This window comes from Callospermophilus lateralis, chromosome 18 (genome assembly GCF_048772815.1).
Source record: "Callospermophilus lateralis isolate mCalLat2 chromosome 18, mCalLat2.hap1, whole genome shotgun sequence".
In the NCBI taxonomy this organism is placed as follows: Eukaryota; Metazoa; Chordata; class Mammalia; order Rodentia; family Sciuridae; genus Callospermophilus; species Callospermophilus lateralis.
This window is the reverse complement of record NC_135322.1, coordinates 60,528,386-60,554,208: the sequence shown is the minus strand read 5'-3', so window position 1 is coordinate 60,554,208 and position 25,823 is coordinate 60,528,386. Positions and strand designations below refer to the sequence as shown.

Sequence of the window (25,823 nt, the reverse complement as noted above, 5' to 3'; positions counted from 1 at the left end):
AATTGGCTTCTAGGGGAGGAAGTGGAACTTGTACATGAACGGTTTGTAGAAAGTTGTAATTTAGTTGGAAAACATGATGAAGACACTGGTTCCAATACACTGTCGGAGTCACCTCCTCTTTGCACACAGGTAAGTAGATCACACTCCTGCTCTGAGCCTGCCTTTAACATCCTTCATTAGTCCCCATATCCTCCAGGTAGAAAGTCCAAATCCTGTGCCTGGCCTTTCAGATGTCCCACTATCCTGTCTGCTCCTCCTTTCCTCATCTTCTAGACCCCACTGTCCTCATGCCAAACCCTCACTCCAACTCCTGAACTCCTGAACACCAGGGGCCACGTCCTGCTGACTCTGTGTACCTGCTTTGCCCTCCTGCCTCAACGCCTCCTCCCATGCGTTGGGGCCTGCAGAACTCCTCTTTGCCTCTCCGGCCTCACCTCTGTAAAGCCCTCCTGCATGGCTCCTTTTTGTCTCATTGCACCTCGAAATCTACCTCTGGGGTCAGATGTCCAGACTGAAATCCTGCCTCTGCGCCTTTCCAGCTCTCTGGCCTGGGCATACGGCTTAAACTGCCTGAGCCGCAGGCTTCTCACTGGGAACAACTGGTCCCTGCTTCAGATAGTTTTGTGCAGGATGAATGGAATCATCCAGGTGCAGTTGTGTGCCACAGTGTCTGGCATGTGGTACACATTCAGTAAATGTTAGCTTCAAAAACTACAGTCATACCCATCCCACCAGTGACCTTTATCTGTTAACATTGGACCTTTCCCCAGACTGGGAGTTTCTTGAAATCTACAGTAGCCACCTCCACTAGTGCCCTGCTGGGAAGTTCCAACCAGGGCCCATTCCCTGTGCAGGGAGCTCTGTGTCTCTCACCCCATCTGTGTAACTACCTGCAGGGCAAGTGTGAGGCTCTCCATGTTACGGTCTAAAAACTCAGGCTGGGAGAGGCAAAGTGGTCCCTTGCTAATGTCCTCAGGGAATTAGTGGAGGAACCAGGGTTTTGAATCCTTGCTTTTTTGCAGAGTTGGTAGGCCATTATGTGTCACTACCTCTCTGTAAATCCCAGGCCCTACATGGTGAGCTTGGTAAACATTTGCTAAAGGGAATTGAATTGAGTGACATAGAACCTACCCAAATGTGTCGCAAAGGAGTATGGGTTTATTTGGGCAGCTGAAGTTCCGAATGTGACCCTAAAAGTCCGATCAATCAGAAACTGAGATGTGGCACAGCAGATAGCATCTGGGCAGGCAAGTGTTTTCAACTTTTTCTTCTTGGGAAACAGTGGTTTCAACATCAATAATTTGCACTTGATGGCTCTGAGGCGTGCTCTTGAAGTGACACAATGCTGCTTTTCCAGGGGAACAGGTTGTCACTTTCCACAAAATTTGTCCTATTTAATGAAACTTTATGTTGTATGTCTAATGATCACATATTACTTTATCATTTCTTATATTATTTTATCACAGTCCTAAACTATTAAAATGCTGTGCAAAGAGTCTTGGGGAGATCTTCCTTGGGCTGATTCTGGAAGCCTGGCCTCTCCAGCTCTGTTGTAAGTGTCCGGAGGGCAGGGACCACATGGAACCCTCTGAATCTCCCGTGGCACTGGGCTTGGGCAGGCAGAAATTCAATAAGTCATTGCCAAGTTCATTATCTGTAAGCCTGTTTTATGCTGGGCACTGGGCTAGGCCTTGGGAGGGAGAAAGGAGGAATTAGATTCAGATCTTGCCTCTGGGAGCTTCTGAACCAACCCAGGAAAGAAGAAGGGTGTGAGTGGGGAGTGTGGTGGAGAGCTACACTGGGTGTACCCCTTCCTGAAGCACCACTCATCTCAAGATCAGGGGGAATTATTTGATATTAAAACAAACACTGGTTTGATAAGGAGCATGTTGTAATGTGCACCCATTTTTTAGCAGACTGTCCCCACTCTGTGGCTATCCTCTTCTCTGCCATCAGAATGTGGGGTGGGTGATATTGGCAAACGTTGCATGAGACAGAATCAGATCCTCAATCAAGCTCTCTCCACCACTTATGACCCATGTGACTTGGATCACATGGCCTGAGCTCTCTGAACCTGTTTATTCATAATTGTTTGTGAAGATTGGTGTTTTGAATAAAGCTTTTTAAAATGTACATGGTAGTTTTAATTCTTACTGTGAGAAAATGAGTGTTCATGGGATGTGGGTGGATGGATGCAGGGGGGATGGGACAGTCTGGCGCCGCATAGCAGAAGAGGCAGTTATTCCTTTTATCATGAATACTTTGCAATTCTATGTCATTTTGTGCCCACAAAGCACTTTGTGTCACACAAAAACCAAAGAAACTAGAGGTATCCCTGTCTCACTTGTGAGAAAAACTGAAACCTCAAGCAATGCCCAGGGTCTTGCAGAAATCGGGATTGGCCAGTCTGAGATTTGAACTAGTGCCTGGTTCAGCATCTTTAACAACAGCTCAGTGTGGGACAAGGCCGGGGGCACACCTTTCAAGCCACTGCCCTTCCTTTCTGAGCTGGAGACTAGCTGCCTCTGTCACAAGTCATAGAAGCACACAGCGCTCAGAGGTGGGCCAGTGCAGAAGTGCTTCTTCTGATGGCAGCTGTGCAGCCACTTTCCTTGGGAACACTCACACACACACGGAAGTACACATGGAACCGTGCAGCCCCCCTGCCCTTCCTCCTCAGGAATTCAAGACCTCTACAGCAAACACCCTGAGCCTGAGCAGCCACAGACTCACAACCTCCAGGGAGACCAGTGGAGACAGGATAGCCCAACATAACCAGCCCTGGCCACTCCAACCAGGGACACTTTACCACTAGAACTCTGCAGTCTTTTTAATTCCAAGAAGTTTGTCCTTCAATACATATTCAAACTCAAACCATCTCTTTCTCTCTGAGACTTTTGCAAGTCTTGGTAGAGAAGAGAATTGAGGTCATCCGTGTTTTAGAGATCAAAGTTGCCAGTATGTTAATGGGATGGGGCGGAGACCGGGGAACAGGACAGTCCATAGATTGCCTACCATTGATTGGTCTCATAACAGGCAAGGACTCCATTGCCATGAAAACCAAGATTGGCCACCACAGGTAAAGAAGCTCAAAGCTGAGAGGGTCAGTGAAGCCATTCAGTTCACATGTGTACACAAGTGTATTGAGCACCTACTGTGTGCTCACCATGGCCTATAGGATATATCTGAGACCACAATGGCGTAAAATCCTCACCCCATGGAGTTCATATTCTAGTAAGGAAAACAGACAAATATTAACAAAGGTAATAAAACAGTAAATTATATCATATATTAGAAGACAAAAAGCTATGGGGAAAAGGAAAAGGGGCTCAGAGGCCCAGGAGTGTGAGTGCAGGAGGCAGCTTACAGTGTTACATTAGGGCCAAGAACCCCTCACTGAAGGGCAAGACCTGAAAGAGGGGACCACACACGCCCCCACAGGAAGAGCCAGGAAGCCGCCAATGACAACACACGGCATTCAGCCCTCCACTGTGAGCTCACGCTCTCCTCCACAAGCTCAAATGCATGAGGAGCTCGGTGCTTGGGGTCACCTGAATAATAGCCCCAAAGTCATCCAGATCCTAATCACTGAAACCTGTGAATGTGGCCTTATATGGCAAAAGGGACTTTGCAGATGTGGTCAAGTTGGAGATGTAGAGATTGGTGTGCCTATCCTGGATTAGCCAGTGAGGCCCTGTGGAATCACCAGTCCTTCTAAGACAGAGCCAGAGAGGGGACGGAAGCACTGACGGAGAGCATGAAGCCACGCAGGGACAGATGCCAAGGACCAAGGAAGCTGCAAAGTCGAATGGATTCTCCCCCAGAGATTCCAGGGGACATGGCCCTGTAGACATGCCCTCCATATGAGAGTCGGCTTGGGCTGTCGGGGGGCATTTGCCGAGGTGTTGCCAGGCTGTGATAATTTGCTACAGCACAGCAGGGCTACTGCTCACGTGAAGAGCACAGTATGACCTGTCAACATCCGTAAGCTGTTATTATTGCTGTTGTTTTCATAAGAAGGAGGCTCAGTCCCTGCCCGCACCTGAGAGGATGCACAACAATGTGGACACCGCTGTCCCACCCACGTGAATTCCAAAGAGCCCTGAACTAGGCTGGGGCCTTTTGTCCAACCAAGTCCAACGAGAGACTGAAGACAAAATCAGGATGCCATGGTGGCCTTCAAGCTGCCCACGGTGAAAGGCACCCACCCCCTCTCCCGGCTTCTGGAATGGTGTGGAATCTACTGGAACTTCTGGGACACGTGGATGCAGTTACATAAAGAAGACATTGGAGAATCCCACCAGAACGCATTGAGTTGAGCACAGATATGGTGAACATCTGAATGTCACCAGGACCCAGGGACCAAGACAAGGAGTCACATAAATCTCTATGAGAGAGAGCCTTGCAAACCACCCCTGGATGGGGCTTCTGTCTTGGTTTCCTGGTCTTGAATTAAAACAGAGAGCTGCCCTACCACTGCTTCTTGTGGGTGAAGGAGACATCTTCTGGGAAATGGTGGTGGGAAAGGGGCTATATGTATATATTTTTTTCCTACTTGGAAGATTTACTAATCCCAAAGGTTTCTTTTGTGCTGGGACAAGTGGATAGCCATTTGCTAATGAAGGAATACAAATCCTTCCACATACTTAATACAAAAATTAGCTCCAAATGGATCATAGATCTAAATGTAAGTGCCAGAACTATAAAACCCTTAGAAGAAAACCTAGGAACAATTCTTTGTGGTCATGGGGTAAACAATGGTTTCTTAGGGAGGACACCAAAAGCACAGTGATCAAAGAAAAACTAGATGAACTGCACTTCATCTAAATTAAAAGTCCCTTATACTTTGAAAGCACAAGCAAGAAAGTAAAAAGACGACCACAGAAGAGGAGGAAATACTGAAAATCATAATTTGACAAGGGGCTGACGCCACGATTTATAAAGAACTCTTGTAATCCAAAAATAAAAAGACAGTTAAAGAGGGCTGGGGATACAGCTCAGCTGGCAGAGTGCTTGCCTTGCATGCACAAGGCCCTGGGTTCAATCCTCAGCACCACACACACACACACACACACACACACACACACACACATACACACTCACACACACAAAGACAGTTAAAGAACTGGAAAGGGTTTGAGTAGATAGTCCTCCAAAAAAGATGTATGGAGCACTAAGAAGCACATGGAAAGACCATTCACGTCATTAGTCATTAGGGAGGGACAATCCAAAAAAAGCTGTTTGGAATTTTCTCAAAATGGGAAGGAGCCACCATACAACCCAGACATTCCACTCCTAGGAATGTGCTCAAGAGAATTGAAAATACTTGTTCATATAAAACCTGCCCATGAATGTTCACAGCAGCATTATTCATGACAGCCCAAAGGAGGAAACAACCCAAATATCCTCCAGCTGTGAGTGAGCGGATAGGTGAAGTTTGGTGTAGTGGTACAGTGTGACTCAGCCACAAATAGTCATCAAGTAGCCATTCATTCGACCATAGATAAATCTCGAAAATATTATTGCAAGAACCCAGTCATAAAACCCCACGTTACATGATTCCATTTATATGAAAGGTCCAGACTAGACAAACCCAGAGGTAGAAAGTGGATTCGTGTTTGCCTAGGAACGGTGGCAAGAGGCGTGTGGAATGGGGAGGGACACTGACAAGTCAGGGTTTCTATGTGACACAAACCTTCTCAAGTAGGTGGTAGTAATAGCTATGAAGTAGACCAGATAGCCTCACCCAAAGACCCTCCACCATATTAAGCTTCTCTTCATGTCAGAAAGATTTTTACAAAGAGTGTCAACAGGATTTCACAGGAGTTCTGCAGAGAGATCAACGAGGTTCAAAGCTTCCTTTTTCTTGTAAATGCCAGGTTTGCAGAAAAAGAATGTGAAACCCCTATCTAGCCTAAGAATATGGGACAAAGAGTAACTATCATGTTCCCTCCCACTCTCATTGTCATGCAATTACCCCACTGAGTATAAATCTAAAAGAATTTTCAGACTTGGGGTTCAGAGATTTTTAGACATTAGCCTCCCTAGACCACTGCAGCTGAAATAAACCTGCTTCCTGAAAATTTCTCAGTTGTCCACCTCATCTGTCCTATATCATTTGGCAACCCAGATGGGACAGAGGAGGTGAAGATGGCTTTTCTGCCTCTCTTGTCTCTGGGGTCTGGCTTCCTTGGAACGCTAGAGGACAATGCTTTTCATGATGCACCACAAGCAGCTTTGCCTATAGATGGGGCAACTCACCTGGTGCCCCAGAAGGACTGCCCCAAAGCATAACGGAACCCACCAGGAACAGGAACCAGGAATAGGCAACTTGGAGCACCACCTGACTGAGCAGGTAGGACCCGTCCATCAATGGTATCCCACCTGACTTCCCCATAGAAGCCTAAGCCAGTGGGAGAGAGTCTTGATCAAATTTTGAGGGTTCCTGAGAAGGAGTTGGAGGTGAAAAGGACCTGGGAAGTCGCCCAAGTAGTCTCTGTTTGGGTTCAGCGAGCAGAGGGGAAACCATGATTCCTCCTTTGGTCTTGGAATTTTTGGAATTGAGGCAGTATAGAAATTTTGCTCTGATCAGGTCTGTGTGAAAGTGGGTGAATGAGAAGCACCAGGGAAGGGTTCCCACCCAACCCGAGGGCCGAGGCGAGCACGGAGTCCCGATCTGCAGTTCCCTGGTACCTCATACACTTTGAGGTGGATTCCCACCAACCAGCACCTAGGTGGAAGCTCCAGATTGGGATTGATACCGACCCACAAAGCTAAGAGGACCCTAACTAAGTCCCCAAGAGGGGAACAGCTGGATATGGACAAAGCAAGTCTTGTCCTAAGTGTGTGACACAGATGCAGAGTGGAACATGGGAGGTTCACAAAGTAAACTGAGTTGCTTGAAATGTAAGAAAACTTTAAGAAAGGTTTTAAAGTTTGACTATGGGGTGAAACTTACTCCACAAAGGTCACATACTCTCTGCAAATTAGTTTGGCCAACACTTGAGGTGGGATGGCTACCAGAGGATCTTTAGACAAAAGTGTCATTAGTGAGGTCCTTTTAATAGTTATTGGAACCCCCTAGACACCCAGACCAATTCCCTTGCTGGCAAGAGACAGTATAGAAACAGCTTCCTTCCTTGAGAGCATGTTTAGAAGGACAGTTCAAGTTGATGAATTGATGTTAGCTCAAACTATGGTGGCCTCTAAGACCCAATCTAAGGGAAATAAGGGTGAGGGGGGACTTGACAAAGAGAAGAGGAAGGAAACCAGTTTTGTTCAGTGAGCCAGAAGACAGCCCACCACCTTATGTGCCACTCTACCTGACTTTGCCAAGACCACCAAAACAACCTTCTGCCCTCTCAGACCCTTTGTCCCCAGAGGCAACAGATTATGGCCCAGCTACTCCTTCCTTTTTGATGTCCTCAGTGCCAGAGGCTTCCCCAGAGCCAAAGACTCCCAAAGACTTGTCCCAAGACCAGAGCCATAACTCAGATGAGAGCCCTCCAAATGCCCTTACGAGAGACTAGAGGACCTGCCTGGTTTGACCTGGAGGGAAACATCCAAGGGGAACTATGCATTTTTGTTGCCAGCCCTTCACCACCATTGATCTCTTAAACTTGAAAAATCATACTCCCTCCTGCACGGAGAGGCCCCAGGCCATGATGATTTGATGTAATCCATTATCCAGACCTACTATCCCACTTGGGTTGGCAGAGGAACACAGGTGACTGACCCAAGCAGCTCTAAAATGGCTAGAGAGGGGCTAGGGCTGGGGCTCAGTGGTAGAGCACTTGCCTAGCATGTGTGAGGCACTGGGTTCAATTCTCAGCATGGCAGATAAATAAATAAAATGAAGGTCTGTGGGGGGGGAGGGGGCTGGGGTTGTGGCTCGCGGGAAAGTGCTCACCTAGCACATGTGAGGCCCTGGGTTCAATCCTCAGCACCACATAAAAATAAATAAAATAAAGTTATTGTGTCCATCTACAATATATATATATATTTTAAAAAATGAAGGTCTGTTAACAACTAAACACGAGGCAACATTCAAGCCTCTGCCCAGACCCAATTCCCAGACACAGACCCACTGGGATTAAAACAAAGAGGAAGACCTTCTAAAGATAAAAAGATACCAAGAGGCTGTCATTGGTGGTTTAAAAGAAAAGGGAAAAAAAGACCCCTAAACATGAACAAAATATCAGAAGTACTCCAAAAGCCTGGCAGAAGCCCCAGCCAGTTCTATGAACGACTCTCTGAGGCCTCTGACTCCACTCCCTTTGAGCCTAAGGCACCAGACAAGCAGCGGATGATCAACACAGCTTTGGTGGGACAAGTCCAGGGAGATGTTTGATGAAAACTCCCCAGACTAGAGGGCTTTACTGGGAAGAACGCCAGGGGGTTGACTGAAGTGGCCACTTACTTTTCATCAACCGAGACCGAGAGGCTCGAAGACAGACAGACCAGAAGACAAAGAAGAAGAGGGGTCTCCTTGCGGCTACCATCGCCGCAAACCCAGAAGTCACCAAACAGGGGTTCCACCAGGACAAAGTCGAGACAAATATCAAAATTGTGGCCAGATGCAGGTCCAAAGGAAGTTCTGGATGGAAGGACCACCTTATGTGCAAACAAGGCTGAGACTAAACCGATGTGCCTACTGCCATCTAGAGGGCCACTGGAAGAAAGAATGTCCCCAACTAAAGGCCAGTTGACCTATAGACCAGGCTGCCACAGGGCTTCAAAACTCACCAACCATTTTCCGGGAGGCACTGGCTTCTGATTCGAGCCTTTCCCAGCAAACTCTGTGGATGCTGCCTCTGGTGTGGATCTCCCGGGTGTAGATGATCTGCTGCTGGCCAGGGCAACCTGATAGGACTGCACAGAGGGGACAGCTGCTTCTCACTCTCCTAGGTGAAACTGACTACAACGTCCCAAAGAAGAGTCGAGGAAAAAAGTCAAGGGCCTCCACCTCTGTCTCAGAGACAAAGGAAACTGGGCCCTGAGGGGCTCTGAGGGGACAAGCAGTCTGCTCAGTTCCAGTCCCTTCTACCCCCTGCTAGATCTGAGAGCTCCTGTGTGCTGCTGAATTCTGCCATATATTGATCCCTCACTTTTCAGTCCTGGCCAAGTCCCTCCATGAGGCAACAAAGGGAAGAGAAACAGGAGCCACTAGTGTGGGGACCAGCACAACAAAAAGCCTTAGAAGACATTAAATAAGCACTCACCAGGGCACCTGGATGAGGACTCCCTGACCTCACAAATCCTTTCTTTCTGTATGTCCACGAATCATCTGGAATAGCTGTGGGAGTCCTGACTCGAGTGCTGGTTACATGGCACCGTCCAGTGGCCTATCCGTCTTCACAGCTGGACTTTGTGGCTCAAGGCTGGTCACCTTACCTATGAGCCCTTGCTGCCGTGGCTCTCCTATGGTGGAGGCCGACAAGCTGACTGTGGGACAGGTACTGACACTCTGTACTGGCACTGTTGCAGTTCAAAGGACAACATTGGCTGATTAATGTGAGGATGGTCAGATACCAGCGCATGTTATATGAAAATCCACATGTATACTTTGAAGTCATCTGGACTGTCAACCAGCAACTCTGCTGCCCTTCAGGCCTGGACAGCGTGATCACAACTTCACTGAGGTCATGGATAAAGTGTTGTCCAGTAGACTGGACCTGACAGACAAGCCCCTCAAGAACCCTGATGTGGAGAACTTCACAGATGGAAGCAGTTTCATAGAAGACAAAATATGTCTTGCTGGATATCCAGGGGTCACTCTGGACTCCACCACTAAGGCAAAGCCTCTGCCTCAGGGAACCTCAGCACAAAAGGCAGGACTTACTGCTCTGACCTGAGCATTCCAATCAGCAGCAGGAATCTATGTAGATACAGACTCAAAATGTCCCTTTATCACTCTTCATATTCCCAGGGACTTATATTAAAAAAGGGGCCAATTAACTCAGGAAGAAAAGTCATAAAATATGGACAGAAAATTCTTAATCTTCTAGATGTAGTATGGGCACCCAGAAAAGTTGCAGTTAGCCTTGCTGGGACCACCCAAAGGGAAACACCATGGTTGCTCAGGGCAACCAAAGAACAGACGGAAGCAAGACGAGCAGCTTGACAAAACAAACCACAGCAACAACAAAACACTCGGTCTTAAACACTGCTCTTCTCCCTGGTCCTCTAACAAAACAGGAACCAAAATATTCCCAACAGGAAAGTAATCGGCTTAAGACTGGGGAAAAAAAAAAAAAAAACAACCTACCTTCCACCTTCCATGGTGGAAGTTTTCGGATGGCTGAATACATCCCTGAGACTCTAACCCCTGCCTTCATCAGACAGTTCTACAGGGGAACACACATTGTCCGAATGGCACTTGAGACTACTCTGTGTCCGCATTTCTACATCCCCTGGCTCACAGCATTTCCCGGGTGATATATAAACAGTGTAAAACTTGTGCCCACAACAACCGTTACCAAGGACCAAGACTTCCATCAGGAATCTAAACTACAGGAGGATCACCTCTTGAGGACCTGGAAGTAAACTTTACTGAACTAACTCACGGGGCGTAAATAGCTTTTGTGTTTCGTAGCTAGAAGGAAACCTTTCCAAACCACACTAAAAAGTCTCAAGAGGTAGTCAGGATGCTCTTCCAGGAAATTATTCCCAGATTTGACATTCCAATAACCTTTGGCTCAGTCAATGGACCAGCTTTTGTAACAGAAATGATAAAATTATTGGCCAAGAATTTAAATATCATAAGAAAGTTACATATTGCCTATAGGCCACAGAGTTCTGGTAAATTAGAAAGGATAAATAGGACTTTAAAGGCTCACTTGGGTAAACTGTGTCAGGAAACTCACTTGCATTGGGATGAAAGCCTCCCTACTGTGTTGTTAAAGATTAGATCCACTAAGAGGACTGGATTCTCTCCCTGTGAGATCATGTTTGGAGGCCTCGTCCACTTATCAGGGGACTACAGGAAATAGACAAATTAATATTAAGACAACAGCTTCAAGCTTTAGGAAATACCCTACAGACACTGAATCAATGGGTCAAAGAAAATTGGCCAGTAAGTTTGACCACAGATGCATACTCCTTCAGGTCTGGAGATTCAGTCTGGGCCAAACAATGGAATGTTCAACCCTTAAAACCTTTTTGGAGGGGTCCTTTCACTGTTATTTTATCTACCCCAACTGCAGTAGAAGTTATAAAGATAGGTCCCTAGATTCATTACACCAGGCTTAGTGGTACAGTATGACTCAGCCACAGTCATGAAGTAGCAATTCATGCAACACCATAGATGAACACTGAAAATATTATGCTAAGAACCCAGTCACAAAACCCCATGTTACACGATTCCATTTATATGAAAGATCCAGACTAGGCAAACCCGGAGATAGAAAGTGGATTCATGTTTGCCTAGGAATGGTGGCAAGAGGCATGTGGAATGGGGAGTGATACTGACAGTTTGGGGTTTCTTTGTGACAAAAATGTTCCCAAATAGGTAGTGGTAGCTGGGTGAGGAGGAATGTGCCTTTAATCCCAGCAGCTAGGAAGGCTGAGGCAAGAGAATCGCGAGTTCAAAGCCAGACTCAGCCAAAGAGAGGTGCTAAATAACTCTGTGAGACCCTGTCTCTAAATAAAATACAAATTAGGACTGGGAATGTGGTTCAGTGGTGAGTGCCCTTGAGTTCAATCCCTGGTACCCACCCACTCCCCAAAAAACAAGCAAAACTCAAATAGGTAGTGGTAATAGTCACATAGCTCTCAATGTACTAAAACCATATAATTGATCTGGAAAAATCTATTATCCAAAATTGCTCTTAGCCCTTGGTTGTCCTTGAAGCTCCCAATGGAGCCTTCTCTTGGGTTCATGCCAATTCCGTTTCTCACCCGAGCACAGATACATTGGGGTCTGCCTGAAATTCTGTGGCTCTGTCCCACCTTCTACCCACGGTTGGGGTTTCCCAAGTTCATCACCTTCTCGCTGACTCTGGGCCCAGAGCCCCACTGCACCAGGCCACCTGTTGTCATCCTTGTCCGTGAGCTGGCCCCAGGCAGCATGGCTGCTCTCTGAAAAGCCCCTCGTCCCACAGGCTGGGCTGCTGTGTGCCCTGGGGCAGCTGCGATCCTGGTTTTCCCCAGCCCTGTGCCAGCACACCCAGCTGAGTGAAGGACCCTGGGGATGTAAGCCTGAGAAAGAGCATGGCGCTGCATGGAGCGCTGCAGGGAGGAAAGCCCGGAAAGCCCCAAAGAAGGGTCTGGACTGCAGTTCTCTTACCTCAGATCCATTTGTTTCCATTACAGGGAAACGTGTCTCTCAGCCTCAGTCACCTTGGCCATTGGAGCTGCTAATATCCAAGAAAGGCTCCCCAGGCACAGTCCCTGTCTCCTTTGGTCTGTCAAGAAAACACCCCAAATCTTGCTTTTTCACTCTTTGGCTCAGAAATCTAGTCAAGGAAAACAACAATAATCTCCCCTCCATACAGTGGGGCTGTGAACCCTAGAATTGAGGCAGAAGGTGACTCATCCTGGTATTGTTTATATAGTGAAAACTTGGAAACAACCGAGGTGTCTGATAGTGGGGTGGTGGACCTTATGCCACCAAGAATGTAACAACCTGGGAAATGCCCGCATCAGAGTTTAAGTGAAAAAGGCCAGTTACAAACTGGTGCGGAGTCTATAAACGGAACACCGACACACAGACTGCCCAAAACAACACCCCAGAAGGACATCAACAGCCTTCTGTGGGTGGTGGGACTTGGGGTGAGTTTTCCGACTCTTTCTTTAACTTAGCAGGTGCTCTGCAGTGAACATTATGAGCTTTACAATCAGAGAGAAAATGCTCCCCTAGGTCTCCCACTTTTCTCCACAGCCCTTTCTTGGGAAATTCACAGGACACCTGCTTTGTTCAGCCAGCCCACACCCACCTCCAGGCCTCAGTTGCACCCTCCACCTGCAGGGAGCAGCCCCTTGCAGAAGCTGCAGGAAGCCTTTCCTGATCACTAGCACAAACAAACCATGTCCCCAGCCTGCCCCAACATAGACCCCTGTACCTCTCCTTGCTCCTGTGTCCAAGCAAATACCTGCCTCTTTGCTGGGGCTGGGCCCTGTCTGCTTCTGTACCTGGTCTCTGAGTCTGAACTTGCGGGAGGAGGCTGAGGTGTTGAGGCCATGTCTCATCATCGTTGGACACTGAGGATGATGGAGATGACTTTTTGGTCCGCACATCCTGATTCACCACAGGAAAGACTTCTCCTGACCATTTAAGAACCACCTGAACAATCTTCCCTGGCTTAAGAAGCCATCAAAGGTGTTTATACTTAGCCTGACCAGCAGTCTTTTTAAAGGAGTCAGTTCTGTATCGGGGAAGTGGCACCGCCTTTCTCCACAGAAAAGTCTTAACTGGGCTTCTCCAAAAATCCTCACCATGACTGATTTTGGGACTGTCAGCAAAAGAGTCTCTGAAAAAGAGTTCAATGCAGATAAACTTCCTATTTTCGTGTTGCCCTGTTTTACTTGGCCACTGACCCGGAAGATACCAGCACTCCAGGTGCTGGACACCCCCTTACTAGTTTCTCATAAACATGTATCCAGTACAGTAGTTTGTAGAAATGAACAAACAAGGCCTCTGGCCTTGAGCTGGGCTTCACAGAGATGTCTACATTTTTAAGATAAGTTACAATTGGTCTCCATGGTAACAGGGAGGAAGAAAAGGGGGAGAAGAAGCTCTCCCCTTCTCAGGTGTTGTCCTTGAAGGGTTAACTTGCCCAGAACAGGGAAAGAAAAAGCTGCTTTTATGTGAACTTCTGTAGCCTGTGAACCTCTGAGCCCCTCCCCTTACATGCTGGGTATAAAACTCTGAAACTACCTAAAGTCAGGGTTCAGAGGATTGATTGATTACAGCAAAAGCTATGCCCTCTGAGCCTGGCTGCAGCCACATAAAACTGTTTCCTGCTCTCTTCAGTGCCTTGCCTCGTCTGTCCCTACAACACCGGGAACAAGTGTGAACAAACACAGCAAATGTACCTCAAATATAATTCGAATTTTCATGAGTCAATTTGGCATCATATTAGGGAAAACTTTTGTGGAAAAGTTAGCAGGTCAGCAAGCCTGTGAGGGCCTCCTGTGTGTCCAACACGTAGGTCTCAGAGCACTTGGGAAATACCATGGCTTGATCAAAGCAATAAACAAACCCAGAGTGATTTTTTTTTTTTTTTTCAGAACTTCCTGGTCACCTTGACACCCACATGAAGTATGACATGGTAGACTTGGAGGATAAGACAGCCTGTTTGTGGTTCCCTCAGGAAAGGAGCACACACAGCCTGCACCATCGTGCTTGCCGAGGCTTGAGCTAACCCCCCTGGCCCCTGTGCGAAATGCAATGCAGCCCAGGAGCCCTGCAAATCAAACACCCTGCCACCAACCTGGGGTGTTTTTGAAACCGAGAAAGGCAGATTTGGTGCGTCAGCCTTCCTCATGACTCTGGTATCCACCTGTCCTCTTAAATAAGGTAAACAAACCACAGACACAGTTTTCTTCCCGCAGAACTGCACCCTTTCTCAAGATCAGGTCTGGGTGCTGTTTGGCGATCGGAATCAAGTAGAAGGAGGCGGAGGCATTCCTACATTCTAGCCTCCTTTCAAGTACGGAAAGCAGAAGAATGAGTAGGCAGGAGATGCTCGGCTGGCCAGCTCTTTTCCATTCCTGCCACCCAGCGCAGGCCTTGCTCACATTTCCTCAGGCCACAGCCCATCTTATCAAGGCTGAGCTTCTGAGAGCCCCACAGGAGCCTCTGAGGAAGGTGAATGAGTGTCTGTCCTGCCCCTTAGAGGTGTGCGTGCTCCTGGAGGGGGCGTGTAAACCGAGGGCTAGGTGGACAGCTGAGGTCAGCAGGGAGGAGAGAGGAGTTCAGGGACAGAGAGAGGAGCCTTAGTGCGGAGTTCTGTGTGCTGTCTCTGGTTCTCCGTGGACTGTCCTCCCAGCTCCCAGGAGCCCTTCAGTGAAGCTTTCTTTGGTTGGTGTGCTGCAAAGCTGGATCAGCTGGTTTATCCAACCAGTGCTATTGGTGCCTGTGTGACACCGGCAGTGCTTTTGAGGCCAGGATAAATCAGGGAATAGAACGTCCCACTGCATAACAACCAGGGTGACTGCACACCATTGATGACTTTCCAAGATACTCTGCTCTGTGAGGAAAGCCAATCCTGGAGGGTTAATGCTGCACAAGTCCATTTATATCACACTTCCAAAATGACAGCATTTCACAAATGGTGGTTGCCAGGGGTTAGGGATGGGGGTGGGGCTAGCGGGAGGCAGGTGTGGTGATGAGGAAGCACCTCGAGGGACCCTTGTGCTGATCGACTATTCAGTGGCTTGAATGGTGAATTCAGGAACCTACTAATTTTATGCAGGCAATAAAATTGTCTAGGACTAGACCACACACAAATAAGTTCAAGTAGGAGAATCTAAATAAGATTTGTGGGTGGTGTCAATGCCAATGGCCTGGTTATGTTGTATTCTAGAGTTTTGCAAAATGTTACCTCTGGGGAAAAGTAGGTAAAGCTGGCCTTGGAGTAAACTATACTACTTCTTAGAATTGAACCAACATGTATTTATCTCAATAAAAATTGCAATTTAAAAAACATAACTGCAGGGCATGGTGACATATGCCTGCAAGCCCAGAAACTTGGGAGGCTGAGACAGGAGGATCCCAAGTTCAAGAACCTCCTCAGGGGGCTGAGGTTGTGGCTCAGTGGTAGAGCGCTTACCTAGCATGCATGAGGCACTTGGTTCGATCCTCAGCACCACATTAAAAAAAAAAAAAAAAAGATATGTGTGCATCTAAAAATCTAAAATAAATAAATAAATAAATAAATAAATATTTTAAAAAAATCCGCCTCAGTAACTTAGCAAGTCCCTAAGCAACTTAGTGAAACCCTGTCTCAAAATAAAAAATAAAGATGACTAGGGTGGTAACTAAGTGGTATAGTGCCCCTGAGTTAAATCCCCAGTACAAATAATAATAAAAACAATAGTAACTCTGAGGCTGAATGGAGACTACAGTTTGGAAGCCAAATATTGTTTCATGGTGATTGTTGGGAAAAAGCCACAGTCATCCTGGACAGGTATCCCCCACCCCCCACCGGGGTATTTCATGACCTGCACCAGAGTATTCCCACCCTTGAGGCACATTACTGAATCTCCATCGAAGACTGAATGGGATTTGGATTCAGCACAAGAGTGTGAACCCCCTGCTGTCCTGGCCCCATGCTGGAGGCGCCCACTGGCATAAGGGTGGGACTCCAATGCACATGGGGCTTCCAGTAGCTGTTTAGAGTCCCTCTGGGCTTGCTCCCAACTTCCTGCATTCCCATTGCCACCTTGCATGGGGACCCTCACCTCCTGCCACTCTGCCCCACACACCTGGTCTATCCTGGCAGCACAGGCAGCTTGGAGAACCTCAGACAAGGGCGACTCCCTGCTCTGGTTTTCAGACACAGACAGACGCTCTTCACACCAGCACTGGCCTTGGTCCTCCTCCTGGATTCTAGTCCCTCTGCCATGGTTCATCAGGTCATTGTCCAGCAGGCAGACCATTGTCCTGGAGGCAGGGTCCCACGGACCTGTTAGTCCCACCGATTGTACCATGAGGCATCTTGGTGGCTCTGAACCACAAGTTCTACAACTTTGATTTATTACCTTAGAAGAACTTCAGAGGAAGAAGCCATGTAAAAATAAAACAAGGTCTGAGCAGACTTTGAAGTTTTTATTCTTTTTATATCATACCACATCGCACAGGGAATGCCCACATAGCAGCGTGCCTTCCGGGCCATGTCACTCATCACGGGGTGTGGCTGGGAAAGCCAGAACTCCTTGCCCACAGTTCAGTCCATTAGGAGAGAAGGAGGTCGGGGGCGGGCAATGACACATACTTATCTCTCTTCTCCACCGTGTTTGTGGTTTCTCGTTGTAAGAATGATGACAATGCAATGTGATTTAAAACAATTTCTGATTCATGGTCAAGGTCTTCATTAAAAAAAAAACCACAAAAAACGAAAGGGGCTTCCTTAACAGTGCTAGAGCAACCAATGCGCATTTGACTCTCAACAAGGCTTCTCCAGACAAATTCCAAGTGCAGACACTGACGGGCTCCTTCTCCATTTTGTCACAGTGTCCACAGAAAGAACAAGTGCAGAGTGAGACGCAGGTCCCGTTCCCCCAGAAAGGCAGCAGGCCGGGCCCAGGTCCTGCTGCAGAGCTGTCCCACCAGCGCCCTCAGGCCTGTGATGCTGCCTGGCAGTCTGCAGCCTCTTCCGCCTGGGTCTCTGCTGGGGCCTGGCTCCTGGTGCCCCCGTCCGTGCCAGGGATGAATAACCCGTGGAGGTCCAGGTGCATCTCCACGGCAACTGAGGCGCGAGCCAGTTCCGTAAAATTTTTGGCATCCAGAATAAGCAGAAAAGGCGGCTTTTGAGGATCAGTAGAAACAATGGCAGACAAGATAATTCCTTTGGGAAAAACAAAAAGAAACAGTGCTTGCTTTCTTTGACTTCAGGTGCTGGGGCTAGAGCCCAGGGTCACACGCGTGCTAGGGGAGCGCTCTACCACTGAGCTGCGCCCAGCCCTAAAAAAGAGATACTTTAAAAAAGTGCAGCCTTGAACATCCTCTGGCTGGAGGACTGATTCCTCAACCATCTCTCCCTGTTCTCTTTAAACTTACTTATCTAATCCAAATAGGAGGAAAGAGATTTTGATATTCTGTGTGAGCAGAAGAGAAGCCTGGGAACCAGAAATCAGAAGAACTGATTCTAGCACTGGCTGGATCAGTCCCTTTACCTCTCTGAACCTCAGTCTCTTCATCTGTACAGTAAGGATAACCCTCCCTAGTCTCACAGGATTGTTGAGAGGATCTCTTGCAGGGTGGGGTATGAAAGCGCTTTGTAAATTGTTGCAAGTACTTAGGAATGGCTATTTTCCTACTGCTTAAAAATTCAGACGACACAGAGTCCACTCCAGGGATGCACTTTGGCTACTATGTGTCACTCAGCTAAACTTGGACTTGTCACAAACCATTGGTGTTCCAACAAGTCCAGTTCATCTTTTGTGCGTGCAGCCAACTGTAGTCTCAGCTTGCCCTCTGTAGAATGGAAACACCCCAAGGCTTACTCAGCAGCCACTCTCAAGGGATAGACAGAGGCTAATGAGTTCACACACTTTCAGGGGAAGTGAGAGCCCCCCAGGCTTCCAGGATGCAGAGCATTTGCACACAGGCGAAGTCAGATTGGCCTGTATTCAGATCCTAGATATGTACATAGGGCGCGTGTGACCTTGGGCAAGTTATCTCACTCCCTGAGCCTTCCTTGGTAGAATGAAGACAGTGACTCTCTTCCTAGGGACCAAGAGAACACACAGGAACCAAGTGCCCGGCTGAGTGGGAGGCCAGCCTCAGCTGGAGTTGATGCCAACAGTCCTCCACCTGGCAGATGACAGTGACATGGAGTTTTGGTTGGCGTGCCATGGCACAATCAGTAGGAAGACAAGGCCAGACAGAAAGTCACTCCCTCTGCACCTGAGGGAAGAAGCTGGCAGGCTCCTGGGGCCGCCTGCCCTCCCCTGCAGTGTGGGCAGCCCCATTACGCCTTGCCAGCTGGTGACCCCACCCGTTCTCCTCAGCATCCCCCGGCTGTGGGCAGGGCGTTTCTGAGGCAAGGGCAGAGTGGAAGGAGAGGATGCTTTGGTCATGTGGAAACCTAGAAAAGGGAGATGGGCCACAAACATACACTTTCTATGTGCTCTGTGAAAAAGTCACATGTTTGTAGTTAGAAATTTGGATCCAACCACTGCAATGAATTCCACACCCTGGGAGAATTCAGTGTCACTTGGTAGGAAGGACATGGGCTTTGTTTATTGTGGACTTTAACATTGCCAAAGAGAGGTCTAGCCTTTGTCCTTGGGAGGTCCCCTCTAAGTCCTTGGAATGTCCTAACAGTTGGTTCACCTGGGGACTTTGGACCCTCCAGGGAGTCTATCCTCACAATGCCGTTTATGGTGGACCTTGGACCATGTGCTGTCAGTTTAACCTCTGAGGGCTGATGACGAAAGTTTGGCCACATAAGTGGCCCAGTAAGACCCTGGACACCAAGGCTCAGCTGAGCTCCCACAGCTGGCAGTACCTGGTGTGTACTGTCAAGTAAGGTCACTGGGAGAAGTCAGCGCTGAGACTACGCTGGGAGAAGATAAGCGCAACCTCCCCACAGGGCCGCTCCTGCACCCAGTCCTGCGGGTCTCTTTGCTTTGCTGATTTTAACCTGTGTCTTTTGACTGCAGTGAAACCCCAACCAATAAGAACAGCGGCCTCCCATGAGTTCTGTGAGTCCTCCAGAACAGGTGGTCTGGAGGGCCCTGAACTTACAATTGGTGTCAGAAGCAAGAGGGTCTTGGACTCAGACAGAGCTCAGAGCAGACCTCCCCTAGCTGGGTGACCTGGAGGACAAGATGCCCCTAGACAACGTCTCTGTTTCAGGGGTGATTGCTGCAGCATGCAGCAGTCAGTCTTACCATCATCCTCGTCCTTGGCACCTGGAGCAGGCACAAACAGGGGTTCTGCAGGCCAGCAACATTCCTCGCCCCATTTTAAGGTCGACTTGGTAAGAATGTCATATTTTAGAATCTGTACATCCAAAGAGGGGAACATGTGAGTTACCTGTTCAAGGACATGCTGATTTCCTGGGAACAAGTAGGTACGGAGGCCCACGGGGGGAGATTAAGCCCTCACATCTAGACTTTGACATCACCTCCAAATGACATCTGCCTCTGGTCAGCATAGCAACGAAAAGGAAAGAACTGAAATTCCTCCTCTGGCTTCAAACACAGGTCCCCCAGCTACAACGTGGCCAACAGTGACAAGGAATTCTCAGAAAACTCCTGAATTGATCTGGTATTTGGTACTACATTGCAATTTTATATGTTAAATAAACTAATGTGTTCAATGCCAAAGCAAGAATATAACATGATTCCTTCTTGCTTTAAAGATGAAAGACTGGGCTGGGGATGTGGCTCAAGTGGTAGCGCGCTCGCCTGGCATGCGTGCGGCCTGGGTTCAATCCTCAGCACCACATACAAACAAAGATGTTGTGTCCACCAAAAACTGAAAAATAAATACTAAAAAAAAAAACTCTCTCTCTCTTTAAAAAATAAATAAATAAATAAATAAATAAATAAATAAATAAAGATGAAAGACCCTGGGCAGAGGGATAGCTCAGTGGTACAGCGCTTGCCCAGCATGCACAAGATCCTGGGTTCAATGCAGTATCGTGCAAAAAAAGAAAAAAGTTCCTGGGCCTCTCTTAAGTTCTCATAGGCCTATTCCTTTAGGGTGTAGGATTAGTGGGGAGTTGCTTAGGGTGTCTGTATGTGTGTTTGGGAACTTTAATTTTTGGCTTTGTATATTTTTGCATTATTTTAAAACACAAAATTATTAATAATTGAAGATGTCAAAGAAAAGTGAAGCCTGTGTATCACTTTGTGCCCAGACATAAGATTGACAAACACTAATTTAAAAAACGAAATAAATCCTCCAAATTCTAGTCATTTACCCTCTCTGCTCTAGAGGGTGAGCTAGTTCCTGAGGGCTAGGGACACCCCTGCTGACTTCCTTGTCCTCAATGCCTACCACATGGCAGCACATAGTTGGTGCTCGATAAATACATGTGGACTCAAGTCACTGCCTGAGCTCCAACCAGGGCTTCTTGAGCTGCAGCCCACGAGGTATGGCTTGCTCTTGGATGGTTCATCATTACTTTGGATTTATCTTCCCGAACTGATCTCCTTTCCTGATCAACATCCACACAGTCTCCAAAACCTTGAATTCAGCTTTGCAGACAGATGAGATCATTCTAGAAAACCACTCTGCAGCCACACAGGGGTTAGTACCTTGGTTGGGATTGGGCTCCACTGAACCTCGGCAGCAAAGACATAGCGGTATTGCTTTCCGTTGTGAGCATAATTGATCCGAGGGAGCTCTAAGCCTGGAGAGAAAGGAGGCAACAGTAAGCCCCTGTCACCTGGGTGGGGAACATCCACCCTTCCTTCCAGGCTGGGTCTCCTTTCCACAGAAAAAGTTCCCAAGCAGGATTCCCAACCTTGATTCAGACTCCAGATTGGATCAAAGGCAGCCAAATGCAGGGGAGGGAACCTCTGATAATGACCCTGGCTCTATTAGAAGTTTCAGGAGTAAGGTATCATAGACCAGGGTTTCAGTGTGTAAGCATCTTTAATTATCCAAGATAGAAATCAAAGAGAATTGCATGATTAAAATCAGAGGCTACTGCAAATTTTTAAAACTCTTTTAAAAAAAGTACTTGTGTGTATATAGGGGCTGGGGTTGTGGCTCAAAGTGCTTGCCTAGCATGTGTGAGACACTGGGTTTGATTCTCAGCACCACATATAAATAAATAAAGGTCCATCAACAACTAATAAAAAAAATATTTTTAAAAAGTACTTGTGTGTATGTATGCACACACACATGTGGGGGTGTGAAGATAAATTTTGGAAGCACAGTAAGAAGTTTCAATGGGCAATACAAAAAATATCTGATGAATTCTATTATCATAATATGTAAAAATGATGTTTACAGAAGATTTTAATGACATGGGCAAGTATCCATATCACAAAATTAAAGGCTGGTTATAGAATCATCTTAATAATGTTACAAATGAAGAGAAAAAGTTTAAAAGTACTGCTGGGGTTAGAACTGTCTTGTAATTTATATTTTATATTGTAGATTCTTTATGTGAAAATTTCATTATGTCTGTTGCTTTAATAATCCAAAAAATTCCATGCAGATGTGTATATCTTTAGGTATTCCCATGGGTCAAGCTGAATTTCTAAGTCTGAATGCTGAAGGGAAAGTATTCTCTTGTGACATACTCCAGGTGTTGGAGCCAACTGCTGGTGAGGAGGTAAGGTCCAGGAATAGGGGCTGCCAAGGCGACCCACTCACCCCCGAAGGCCTCCTCAAAGGACCCAAGGCCATCGTGGCTCCTGCAGGCTCAGCAGGGACTAAGGACAATGGACCACTGGGATGGGAAGGAGATATCCGTCCAACCCCCAGATGAGCAACTGTGACACTTCCAAGGGACAGGCCAAGGTGAGCATGAGAAGGATGGCCGCTCTCATACTTAATAAGCTGCCCACGGCTGGCCCCAAAGCAGGCCTGGGTCTAAGATTTACATCTTCATTTCTTAATGTTCCAAGAAGCAAAAGTCCCTCACAGAGCAGGTTCAAGGGTCTGCAGAAGGCCATTTACAGAAGCAGATTCTTAGGCAGTCAGGCAAATTCAAGTGTTGCCAGGAGAGTCTCCAGACACTGAGCCTGATACCCCTGCCCAGCCCCCAGATACAGGTAAGGAGGGCGCCTGTTACCTTCGTAAAGCGCTTCTGGCTGGCAGTAGACTTGGTCATCTTTCTCCTTCAGGGCCGTTGCTGTCGTAGATGCCACCTTGATTAAATTTGAGCCTACTTCCGCATTCTGAAAAGAATCATTTTTCAAAACAAAACAGGATGACGTTTTATTCAGAGCAAATCTTTCTCTCACTGGGTACACTTTAAAAATGCTTTAGCATAAATCGACCGGCTTGGTCTCACATTAACTGTAGGAAGCAGGTATTTTATTGTTGTGATACTATTCTCAATTTAAAAATGAGGATTAGCAGCTTGAAGTGGCTCCTCCAAGGTCACTCAGCCAGTAGGTGGTAGAACCAGGCACTGAAACCTAGGGCTCTTTTCTCCCACTCTGGGCTGCTTTATCCCTCCCAGGGAAAATTAATATGCTTATAAGAGTAAATTCTCACTTTATAAATACTGGATGATTCATCTGTAAAAGAGTGCATCAGTCATTAAAAGGTGTTATAAAGATCATACAATAATATGAGAAATGCTTATTGTACAGCACCAGGTGAAAGTTCTGGACTAAATTGCATATGGAGCCTGAGTTCAACCATTTACACAAAATTACTGTAAAGAGACTGGGAGAGAAACCAAATATTGACAATACAGTGAGTGGTGGGTTATGGGGACCTTCCTTTCTTTCTCTGTGCTTCTCTGAATTGCCAGTACTTTGACCTGTGAAAATGTATCATTGCTGAAATGAAAACAAATGTGATATAATTATTTGGGAGGAAAACAACTCTCAAGGCCAATCCTTACTCTTGGGTTATGATCAGACTGCTCTGTTCAGTAACTTTCTGTCACCATTAACCCAGGAGAAGGACTTAACATGAATAAATACTTTCTGAACACCTAATGTTCCCTGTTTGCCCCACTTCCTAACCATGGGGTCTTAAGCAGGTTAGTTAGCTTCTCCACAATTCTGCTTCCTTGTGTATAGTGAGGATGATAATAGTTTTGAGTTATTGTGAAGATTAAACGAGATCATCCTCATAAATGGTCTACAAGAATGCCTGATTAACTTAAGAGCTAGATAAATGCTAACTGTTTTGTTGATGATGACATCTTTGTTGTGATAGTTGTCCCCATTGTCCCTAGGGAATACAAGCCCCCCAGTGAGTGCTTACTGCAGATAGTACTGAGTCCTGTGTATAGCATAGTTGATCTGATAACTGGGGCAGATATGAAAGGATTAACAGGCAGGTAGTATATACAGTATGGATACACAGGTGACTCATGTCCTGGATAGGACACAGCAGGAGGGCTTAAAGTTTTATAATGCTGAGAACAGCGTGCAATTTAAAACTTATGAATTGTATATTTGGGAGTTTCCATTTCATATTTTTAGATCACAATTGATCATAGGTAACTGAAACTATATAAAGCAAAACCATAGGTAGTGGGGCACCACAATATGATTATTATTATTACCATTATAATAACAACTCCTACCACTACTCCTGGGGGTGAGTACAGATTACGCACTGGAAGACTGAGAAACAAAATCACAGATCCTTATTTTGGCTGACTTCTCATTTAAACTTTTCTCCATGTACCAATTTTCCAAAATCACTTTTTATAATGAGAACCAACCTACGTTTTGCTGAGAAGGAGGAAAAGTTCACTGCATCCTGGTAGTTGGACTGCAGGAGTGCTGAGAGATCTGTCTAGATTAACTCGTCAATCTACAGAAGAGGAAAAAGCGGAATTGTCCAATGCCACACAGGCAGAAGCAGAATTTTGGGCCCAGGCTTTTGCACTGTGATTCTTCTTCTTGGAAGCAAGAGCATTGTAACAGTGGGCAAAGCAAGAGCAAAGGTCCTGAGACTGGCCAGTACTCATCCCGCAAGTCTCAGCTCAAATGTCCCCTAATAACTCAGTCTGAATCTGAATCTTCAATGTCTCTGAGACATTTGTTCTAAGCAGTGGTTTCTCTATTATGGAGCTGTTTCTTTTTCTTTAATTTTTTTTGTTGTTAGTTTTTAGATATACATGATGGTAGGATGTATTTTGACATATTATACATAGCTGTTTCCTTCTTACGCTTCTCTTCTCCATAAAGGTAAGGACCAGACTTTGCCTACTGCATGGCACACAGTCAGTGCACAGGAAGTAATTGCTGGAAGGAGTAAATGCATAACTCAAGCTTTTCCTTCAACTCTCAAGCGGTGAAACACTTGCTTCCCAGGCTGGCTGTAAGAATTCAATGAGACAAACAGCGTGAACAGAGTAGCCCAGTGCCTGGCACACTGGCAATAAACAGAAACTCTAAGCGCCTCCCTCACCTGTGAGCACCGGGAGCCAGTAGGAGGCCTGCCTGGTGCCTTGCTGGACACGTGACAGCCACAGGCCCCTGGGCATGTCCCAGCCTTGATTCTCAGGGAGTCGGTCTACAGAGACATCTTATAACTCCAGCCTGAAACTGGTCAGACTGGTTGAGGAATAAACTGAATTTTTCCACACACAGCAATAACGAACATGACTCGGCTGCTTTCGGCTACAATATGCTCAGCTTTGGAAAGAAATCACTTTCCAGCCAGAGTTCAACAAAATCCTGGAGGCCTACTTTAAAGTCCCTCAATTTGAGGGAACTGCCAGGAGAATCAGTCATCTCAGGAATCCTCCACATACCAGTTTCAGTGTGAAATCTCACTTTACAACCTTCTATGTGGATTGAGCCCAACCTCAACCTCGCTGGGCCTGCTTCCTCCTCTGTCAGAAGGACTGTTGAGAGTAAGCAGAGTTGCTTCCTTCTGCCTCTGAGGATCATGTTTAGCATGGAATCATAGCTGTTGAAACCTCTAGTCCAGCGTCAGACACATTGTAGTTAGTGACCTGGAGCCAGACAGACAAGCATTCAGATCCCAACACAAATCCCATGGCTGATTCATCGATTTTGGGCAAGCTACTTTCACTCTCATCTGTAGACACAGGGAGAAGCCACAACTACTAGGGTGTGATGTGTATTAGCACAGCACTTCACAATTCCTAAAGTGTGCAAGACCCAGAGCGAGAGAATGAGCAGAGGATCACAGACCCTAACCATCAAGCAAATTGAGCAAAATATCCTCTCTCTCCTACCTGGACACATGGACCTTAACATTGTGGAACTAACTGCTATGTCCAGGGCAGCAACCATCAGCCAAATGTGGCTATTTAAATCAAATTTTAAAAACAGTGAAGTAGGGGCTGAGTAGGATTCTCAGTGGTAGAGCGCTTGCCTAGCACGTGTGAGGCTCTGGGTTCGATCCTCAGCACCACATAAAAATAATAAAGGTATTGTGTCCATCTGCAACTAAAAAAATTTTTAAAAAAATAGTGAAGTAAAATTAAACATTCTGATGTGCTCTGTCAAGTGCTCTACAGAACTCATGG

General features: G+C 46.7%; 2 protein-coding genes across 2 annotated transcripts in view; both read right to left on the bottom strand.

Annotated features, from left to right (window-relative positions):
* The window catches only part of Gan (gigaxonin), a 383,888-nt gene that overhangs the window by 62,018 nt on the left and 296,047 nt on the right, over positions 1-25,823 (bottom strand). The gene's annotated exons all lie outside the window — the stretch shown is intronic.
* The window catches only part of Bco1 (beta-carotene oxygenase 1), a 30,097-nt gene continuing 21,486 nt past the window's right edge, over positions 17,213-25,823 (bottom strand). The window contains exons 8-11 of the mRNA XM_076839062.2: positions 22,425-22,530; positions 20,935-21,029; positions 19,561-19,672; positions 17,213-17,510 (exon numbers count right to left, since the gene is read on the bottom strand). Coding sequence (XP_076695177.2) covers positions 17,281-17,510; positions 19,561-19,672; positions 20,935-21,029; positions 22,425-22,530 — 543 coding nt within the window. The 3' untranslated portion in view covers positions 17,213-17,280. The remainder of the gene's footprint in view (positions 17,511-19,560; positions 19,673-20,934; positions 21,030-22,424; positions 22,531-25,823) is intronic.